Source organism: Dipodomys ordii, unplaced genomic scaffold, assembly GCF_000151885.1.
Source record: "Dipodomys ordii isolate 6190 unplaced genomic scaffold, Dord_2.0 Scaffold87, whole genome shotgun sequence".
Classification (NCBI taxonomy): Eukaryota; Metazoa; Chordata; class Mammalia; order Rodentia; family Heteromyidae; genus Dipodomys; species Dipodomys ordii.
This window is the reverse complement of record NW_012267303.1, coordinates 3,763,448-3,772,454: the sequence shown is the minus strand read 5'-3', so window position 1 is coordinate 3,772,454 and position 9,007 is coordinate 3,763,448. Positions and strand designations below refer to the sequence as shown.

The following is a 9,007-nucleotide window of genomic DNA, read 5'->3' as shown; positions in this document are numbered from 1 at the left end:
GCTGTCCCTCAGCTCTTCAGCTCAAGGCTAGCGCTCTACCACTTGAGCCACAGTGCCACTTCCGGCTTTTTTCTTTTTGCTTATTTAGTGCTGAAGAATCGAACCCAGGGCCTCAGGCATGCAAGGCAAGCGCTCTACCACTGAGCCAACTTCCCAGCCCAATTGGAGGTTTTGAGTAGTTAATTGGAGATTGGACATTTCTGCCTGGGCTGGCTTTGAGCTGCAATCTTCAGATCTCAGCCTCCTGAGTAGCTACGATTAGAGGTGTGAGCCACCAGTGCCTGACTGTTGAGATTTATGTCAAAATACTATCTCTGAATGCTTGAGTGGGATCCAGAAAATTCTGCTTCCAAATTCTTACGGTTGTTGGCAGATTTTCTGTGACCTATCCAAAGGACTGGCTATAACCTCATTTGCCACAATATGCAGTGGTTATTTCCTTTACAGCACCTTCCACCATCTGTTTTGTATGTTGGTTATCTGTTTCCTCCCACTTGTAGCAAGCAAGAATACTTTAGGATCACAACTGTGTTTACCTTTATATATTGCTTAGCAATATATAACAGAATGACATTTAGTAAATATTAACTGAATGAATGAAAACATTCCCTTCCTTCCTTCCTTTTTTCCTTCCTTCCCTTCCTCCCTCCTTCCCCATACCCCCCCCCTCTTCCTTGCTTCCTTCCTTTTATGCCAGTACTGGGGCTTGAACTCAGGGCCTCATGCCTTTGCTTAGCTGTTTTACTCTCTTGTGTGTGGGGGTGAGTACAAGTACTAGGGATTGAACTCGGGGCCTCATAATCTTAGCTTTTTCCACTCACGGCTGATACTTTACCACTTGAGCCACACTTCCACTTCAAGGTTTTTGTTGGTTAAGTGGAAATAGTCTCAGATTTGTCTGTCTGGGCTGGCTCTGAACCTTAGTCCTCAGATCTCGGACTCCTGAAAAGCTAAGATTATAGGCATGAGCTACCAGCACCCAGCTAGCTTTTTCACTCCTGCATAGCTGTCAAGGCTGGAGCTCTATCACCTTTACTTCCAGCTTTTTTGCTTGTATGTTGAAGGAAAGAGTCTGTTGGGCACCAGTGACTCATATCTGTAATCTTAGCTACTCAGGAGATTGAGATCTGAGGATCATAGTGAGGATCTGAGAATCCAGAAGTAGAGCTGTGGCTCAAAGTAAGCCTTGAGCAAAAAAGCCCAGGGATAGCACTCAGGCCCTGAGTTCAAGCCCTCATGACTGACCAAAAAAAAAAAAAAAAAAGGATCTGTTAGAAACCCCTCTTGGTTGGGAGTGTGGCTTAGTGGTAGAGTGCTTGCCTAGCATGCATGAAGTCCTGGGTTCGATTCCTTAGTACCACATACATAGAAAAAGCCAGAAGTAGCGCTGACTCAAGTGGTAGAGTGCTATCCTTGAGCGAAAGCTCAGGGACAGTGCCCAGGCCCTGAGTTCAAGCCCCAGGACTGGCAAACAAACAAAAAAACCTTTGTATATCATCTTTATAATAACAATAAAGGGCTGGGAAGGTAACTCAGTGGTAGAGTGCTTGCCTTGCATGCATGAGGCCCTGGGTTCGATTCCTCAGCACCACATAAGCAGAAAAATAAAAAGCTGGAAGTGGCACTGTGGTTCAAGTGGTAGAGTGCTAGCCTTGAGCTGAAGAGCTGAGGGATAGCACCCAGGCCCAGAGTTCAGGCCCCACGACTGGACCCAAAAAAAAACAACTATAAAAATTTAAAGTCAAATCCCCCCACAGAAAAAAAAATATTAGATTTAAATTTGTCTTTCTGGATTGGCTTTGAACCTTGATCTTCATATCTCAGCCTCCTGAGTAGCTAGGATTACAGGTGTGAGCACCCAACTGTCTAGAGGGTTTTCTGATTAGTCTTTCCTATTCTGTGTGTTTTAAAATATTTTCCTCACATCAGATAACTGGAGGTCATGCATTCAATAGAGAGCTTTGATGTCTTACTGAACTACCTTTATGAATCATGCTGTAGAGCCAGGCTGCCAGTTATCTTTGAGCAACAGTACTAACTACAGATGTGTAAGATCCAATTCTATCTAAAGTAAGGGTGTAGTCAGATCATTTTCAAACATGAGGACTCCTTGGATAGAGATTTTTTTTTCTTTTCATACTAGTGTGTGTGTGTGTGTGTGTGTGTGTGTGTGTGTGTGTGTGTGTGCCAGTCCTGGGGCTTGAACTCAGGGCCTGAGTGCTCTCCCTAAACTTGTTTTTATTTTTTCATTTTACTCAAAACTGGCATTCTACCACTTGATCCACTTGTCAAACATAGGGCTTGAACTCAGGGTCTGGGCACTGTCTCTGAGCTCTTCTTGCTCAATACTAGCACTCTACCACTTTGAGCCACAGCACCACTTCTGGTTTTCTAGGGGTTAATTCAAGATAAGAGTCTCATAGACTTTCTTGTCCGGGCTGGCTTTGAACCATAATTCTCAGATCTCAACCTCCTGAGTAGCTAGGATTATAGACATATAAGCCACCAGCACCCAGCAGCTCCAGATTTTTTGTGGTTAATTGTAGGTAAGAGTCTTTCCTGCAATCCTTGGGTTTCAGCCTCCTGAATGATTACAAATGGGAGCCACCATATTACTTATTAACAGAAATTAATCCTTCCTTCCTTTCTTTTCTTTCTTTCTCTTTCTTTTTCCCTTCCTTCCTTCCTCTCTCTCTCTCTTTCCTTCTTTCTTTCTTTCTCTCACCAGTCCTGGGGCTTCAACTCAGGGCCTGGGCACTGTTCCTGAGCTTCTTTTGGCTCAAGGCTAGCGCTCTGCCACTTGAGCCACAGCACCACTTCTGGCTTTTTCTGTATATGTGGTACTGTGGAATTGAACCCAGGGCTTCATGCATGCTAGGCAAGCACTGAGCCACATTCCTAGCCTTTCCTTCCTTCCTTCCTTCTTTCCTTCCTTCCTTCTCCTTTCCTTTCTTTCTCCCTTTCTTTCTCTTTGTCTCTTTCCTTCCTTTCTTTTCTTTTTCTTTCCTGCTCTTTCTTCCTTTCCTCTCTCTCTCCTTTTCCATCTTTATCTTGTCCTCTCTCTCTCTCACTCTGCCTTGCTCTCACTCTATCTCTCGCTCTCACACACTCTCGCTCGCTCTCTCTTTCTCATTAAACGCAAGGCTTTGAACAAATTTTATTAGCCACGCACTCTACCACGGGCTACAGCCCTAGTTCTAACAATAGATTTGTTTCTTTTTCTAATAATTCTCTTCTATAATATATTATGTTTCCTTTTAACTCATCTGAGTTAAAATTCCATGATGGATAATACAGGTATCCTATGAAGGATAGTGACTCATTTCTTTTGCAAGGGTGACATTGATCAAGATACACTGTATCCATAAACTGCTTTATTAATGGCAAATCCTTTGTGCAACTACTTAAAGATAACAAAAAAAAGATTCATTTCTTGAGATTTTTCCCCAATCTTTTCTTTTCTTTTCTTTTTTTCCGGTTGTGGGGCTTGAACTCTGGGCCTGGGTGCTGTCCCTCAGCTCTTCAGCTCAAGGCTAGCACTCTACCACTTGAGCCACAGTACCACTTCCAGTTTCCTGAGTGATTTATTGGAGATAAGAGTCTCACATCTTTCCTGCCTGGGCTGCGATCCTCAGATCTCAGCCTCCTGAGTAGCTAGGACCAGCGCCCGACCCAATTTTAATTTTTCTTACTTTAACTTTGTCTTAAGTACTTTCTTTTAAAGAAGTTTCTTCTTTTTTGAGAAATTTCCTAACTAAATGTCCAAGTTAATTACTTACAAGTTCTACCTTCCATAAAACACTAGATTATGAACACAATTCAACTAAGTTTTTTTTGACATTTTTATAAGGATCATCTCTCCTCTTATTTCCTCATTACTGTCTGATAATTCATTAGAATGGGTTTTTTTTGTTTATTTTGTTTTTTTGTCCGGTCGTGGGGCCTGAACTCTGGGCCTGGGCGCTGTCCCTCAGCTCTTCAGCTCAAGGCTAGCGCTCTACCACTTGAGCCACAGCGCCACTTCCGGCTTTTTTCTTTTTACCTATGTGGTGCTGAGGAATCGAACCCAGGGCCTCATGCATGCAAGGCAAAGCGCTCTACCACTGAGCCACCTTCCCAGCCCTAGAATGGTATATCATTTGTATTTCTATTTTCTCTAAGAAGATAGAGGCTTTCTCTCTAAATTCTTTTCTCTCAGCATCAGAAATAACAGAGTTACCTTTTACTTTATTTTGTGACAATATTAGTATTTGAAATCAGGGTCTTATGTTTGCTAGACAGGTACTCTACTACTTGTGCTATGCTCCCAGTCCTTTTAGCTTCAGTTATTTATTTATTTTTGGTCGGTCATGGTGCCTGAACTCTTGGCCTGAGCGCTGTCCCTTAGTTCTTCTGCTTAAGGCTAGCGCCCTACCACTTGAGCCAAAGCACCACTTCCAGCTTTTTCTGCTTATGTGGTGCTGGAATTGAACCCAGGGCCTCATGCATGCAAGACAAGCACTCTACCACTGAGCCACCTTCCTAGCCCTGCTTCAGTTTTTTTTTGGGGGGTCCATTCATGGGCCTGAACTCTGGGCTTGGGCGCTGTCCCTCAGCTCTTCAGCTCAAGGCTAGCGCTCTACCACTTGAGCCACAGCGCCACTTCCAGCTTTTTACCCCCCTGCTTATATGGTGCTGAGGAATCGAACCCAGGGCCTCATGCATGTGAGGCAAGCACTCTACCACTGAGCCACCTTCCTAGCCCCGCTTCAGTTATTTTTTAAATACAGTTTTGCCACAAAAAGTTTGTCTGGGGCCAGGCTCATAGAAAAATCCTCCTACTTATGGACTTCCACATGGCTGGGATCATAGGTGTATATCAACATGCTCAGCTTAATCATTGGAATGAGGGTCTTGATCACTCTTTGCCCAGGCTGGCCTCAAACTAAGATCTTCCTAATCTCTATCTTCTGAATATTACAAGCTGATATTACAAGCATGAGTCACTGCCTCTGGTCCCAGAATTCCTTTAAAGCTTCATTCATGGCAATGATGTATTAGCTTCTTCCATGCACTTCAAAACTCTAGCACTTCTGCCCTTTACTCAACTCCAAAGCTTTCCACACTCTCAGGTGTTTGTTACAGCAATGCCTCCTTCTGTGACCAATTTCTGTCTTGTTTTACAACAATAAATTAAAAAATTGCATATAGACAAGATGGATTAAAAACAAACATTTATTTCGCTGTCCTAGAATCTAGGAAGTCTAAGATCAAGGCACCAGCAGATCTGATGTCCAGTCAGAAGTATCTTCCTAGTCTGCAAATAGCCACCTTCTTAGCTGTACCCTCATGTGGCCAAGAGCAAGCTCTCATGTCTCTTATAAAGGCACCATTTCCAATCTTGAGGACAGTATACTGATAACTGCTCATCTCCCTCAGGCTCCACCTCCTAATATCAACACCTTGGGGTTAGATTTGAGCAGGAGGACATAAACATTCAATCCAAATGTGTTCTAGGGGGGCTGGGAAGGTGGCTCAGTGGTAGAGTGCTTGCCTTGCATGCCTGAGGCCCTGGGTTCAATTCCTCAGCACCACATAAGCAAAAAGAAAAAAGCCAGAAGTGGTGCTGTGGCTCAAGTGGTAGAGCGCTAGCCTTGAGCTGAAGAGCTGAGGGACAGCGCCCAGGCCCAGAGTTCAGGCCCCACGACCGGACCCAAAAAAAAAAAACACAAACAAATGTGTTCTAGGCAGTTCGCTTACATTCAGGCCTCACAGCAAGTTTTAAGATGAGTACAGTCTCTATTTTTTAGGTGAGAAGCCTGAGTCAACCAATTTCAGTCCTTGTTGAAGGTCGCATAGCTAGCAAGTGAAGAACCAGGAAGTACACTCTGCTCTGGAGCCCAGGTTCGCTCCTCATCTGTTACCCAGGGGTCTGTAAAGAGTGTCTGAGACCTTTTGTATTAGAATGATTCTGGTTCTATTAAATGCAGATCCCGCCAGGCACCAGTGGCTCATGCCTGTCATCCTAGCTACTCAGAAGGCTGAGATCTGAGGATCGTGGTTCAAAGGCAGCCCAGGCAGGAAAGTCCAAGAAACTCTTATCTCCAAATGAACCACCAGAAAACTGGAAGAGGTGTTGTGGCTCAAATGGTAGAGCACTCACCTTGAGCTTCAGTGTAGGGACAGCGCCCAGGCTGAGTTCAAACCCCCATGACTGACCAAAAGAAAAGAAAAGAAAAAAGATGCAGATCCCAGGCACAATCCCCAGCCTGATAGAAAAAAACTTCTATGTGTTGATAGAGCAGTCAGTGGTCTCATGGCAAGAAGCATCCCAGGGGCCCTACTAGAAGTAGAGTTGTGATGCTATTCAGACACTACATGTACCCTATATTCTCTGGCAGGTTTTTTTGGGGGGGTCAGGTCGTGGGGCCTGAACTCTGGGCCTGGGCACTGTCCCTCAGCTCTTCAGCTCAAGGCTAGTGCTCTACCACTTGAGCCACAGCGCCATTTCCAGCTTTTTTCTTATGTGGTGCTGAGGAATCAAACCCAGGGCCTCGAGCATGCAAGGCAAGTGCTCTACCACTGAGCCACCTTCCCAGCCCCTCTGGCAGTTTTTTGTTTTGTTTTTGTGCCTATTTTAGGGCTTGAACTTAGGGCCTGGAGCTCTAATGGTCTCTTTGAGCTTTCATGCAAGGCTGGCACTTGAGCTACATCTCACTTCTGGCTCCTGCTTGTTAATTGGTGGTAAGAGTCTTTCAGATTTGTCTGCTTGGGCTTCTTCTGAACTGTTATCCTCAGATTTCAGTCTCCTGAACCTATAGTAGAAGTATAGAACCACTGGCCACTGGCCCTTTTCTAGCAATGTTTCCATACCAAACAGATACTATTCTCTGTAAAACTTCAAGCCTGTCATGCTGCCGGTTCATGTGCATTTGTTATTGATCATTCTACCTACAGTATCACTTTCCTAAAGTGTCCAGTTTGGGTTTTTTGTTTTGTTTTTTGGGAAGGTTTAAACTCAGTCTCTCTAGGCAGGCATTCTACCACCTGAGCATTGCTACCCACCCCCAGCCTGGTATCTGGCACTTTTTAGGTCAAAAAGGAGTTTTCAGGAGCCATAGCTACTGTGCTCAGATGGCACAAGTATTCTGTCAAAAGCTGTAATGGAGGTGGGCACCCTCCAGAGAGCTCTGCACACACTGCACCCATTCCGCAAGAAGAAGTGTACTCACCTCGAGGCTCAGAGGGAAAGAGGAAGAAAATCTATCAGTGCAGTAGTGAGTGAGTGTGCAAAGGTTCTGCATGGAGAGACAGCAGAACCTTCCCAGAAGAAGTTCTGATGTGAGCCTCACTCAAAGCATAGAATTGCCCAGATGCTGGTAGTCAGAAATCCCACCCACTGAGCACAAGGAAATGTGAGATGTCTGGAAATGATCAGCCTATCTGATTGCATAGCTTGTCTAGACATTATGACTCACTGGGGCTATCTTGCCCAGTGTCCAGACCTGTGATTTACTCTAATTTTCCTCCCACTTCATATCTGACTGGCCCCAGCCTTTTACTGTCATGGACTGATATATTCAGAAGTTAAGGTTTGCAGATTAGGAAGTGTCATTTCTTGCTGCCTGTGGAGAGGAGGCTGTTGAGGGTGTTGTGTTGTGTTGTTTTGTCTCTGGTGCTCAGGCTTGAACTCAAGGGCCTTGCACTTGCTTGCTTGGACACAACCAGTGTATCCTTAACTCCAGCCTGATTTTTTGCTGGTTGTTTTGAGATGGTTTCACAGACTTCTGCCTAAGGTGGCTTTGAACTGAGGTCTCCCCAAGATCTTGGCTTTAGGAGCCAGAAGTATAGGCATAAGCCACTGCTGGAAATAAGAGGTCTTATAGCCTGCATTGTGCATCCCACTGGCTTTTTCTCTTTGGAGTAACTGATGCTCCCCAGTTGCCTCCCCCTGGTTGTTCAGCCCAGGTGAGGCCCTAGAGCTTCCGCACCTGTGGCCTGACTATGCCTGTCTGTCTGTTGCAGTGCAGGCGACCTGGATGGCCTACGACATGGTGGTCATGCGTACCAACCCCACACTGGCAGAGTCCATGCGCCGACTGGAGGATGCCTTTCTCAACTGCAAGGAGGAAATGGAGAAGAACTGGCAAGAGCTACTCAGTGAGACCAAGCGCAAACAGTAGGCCCCACCACATGCCACAGCTGCTCCCTGCTCCCTGCCTGTGTGCAGGAGTGGAATCAGCAGTCCAGATAGATAGCATACACACAGTATTTGTTTCTCAATAAACTTATTTTCAAGCAAGCCAAGGACCTCCTTTCTGTCTCACACTGATTGACTCAACTGCAGACTGAACTTGGTGAACAATGTATGACAGGTATGTGATGCAGATGCTTTCAATGCCTCAAACACTGATTATGGCAGGCACCGGTGGCTCACACCTGTATCCAGGTGCCCGAAGCTCACGCCTGTATCCTAGCTACTCAGGAGGCTGAGATCTGAGCATCATGGTTTGAAGTCAGCCCAGACAAGGAAGTCTGTGAGACTCTTCTAATTAACCACCAGAAAATTAAAAGTGACACTGTAGCTCAGGTGATAGAGCACTGCTTTGAGCAAAAGAATTCAGGGACAGAGCTCAAGCCCCAAGTTCAAGACCCACAACTGACCCAAAACAGCAGCAACAACCATCCATCACTTATGTTGTGCCCATCATGCTCATTGAATTAAAGAACAAAGTGGCCTAGATAAACGAGGTTGGGGGCTGTCGCAGGCAGCAGTTAGTCAGCTTTATCTATCTATCTAAAGTGGGTTTCATACTGGGTGAGGGCTGGGAGCTGACCGCTCAGTCCTGAAATCCCAGCTGCTCACGAGGCTGAAATCCCAAGGTCAAGATTTGAAACCAGTGGCTGGGAAGGTGGCTCAGTGGTAGAGCGCTTTGCCTTGCATGCATGAGGCCCTGGGTTCAATTCCTCAGCACCACATAAGCAAAAAGAAAAAAGCCGGAAGTGGCGCTGTGGCTCAAGTGGTAGA

The 9,007-nt window shown here is 45.5% G+C and overlaps 2 protein-coding genes across 2 annotated transcripts in view; both read left to right on the top strand.

Annotated features, from left to right (window-relative positions):
• Positions 1-8,162, top strand: part of Syce3 (synaptonemal complex central element protein 3) — a 22,836-nt gene extending 14,674 nt beyond the window's left edge. The window contains exon 2 of the mRNA XM_013025755.1: positions 8,005-8,162. Coding sequence (XP_012881209.1) covers positions 8,005-8,162 — 158 coding nt within the window. The remainder of the gene's footprint in view (positions 1-8,004) is intronic.
• A 181-nt stretch (positions 8,163-8,343) lies between these two features.
• Positions 8,344-9,007, top strand: part of Odf3b (outer dense fiber of sperm tails 3B) — a 12,002-nt gene continuing 11,338 nt past the window's right edge. The window contains exon 1 of the mRNA XM_013025729.1: positions 8,344-8,354. Coding sequence (XP_012881183.1) covers positions 8,344-8,354 — 11 coding nt within the window. The remainder of the gene's footprint in view (positions 8,355-9,007) is intronic.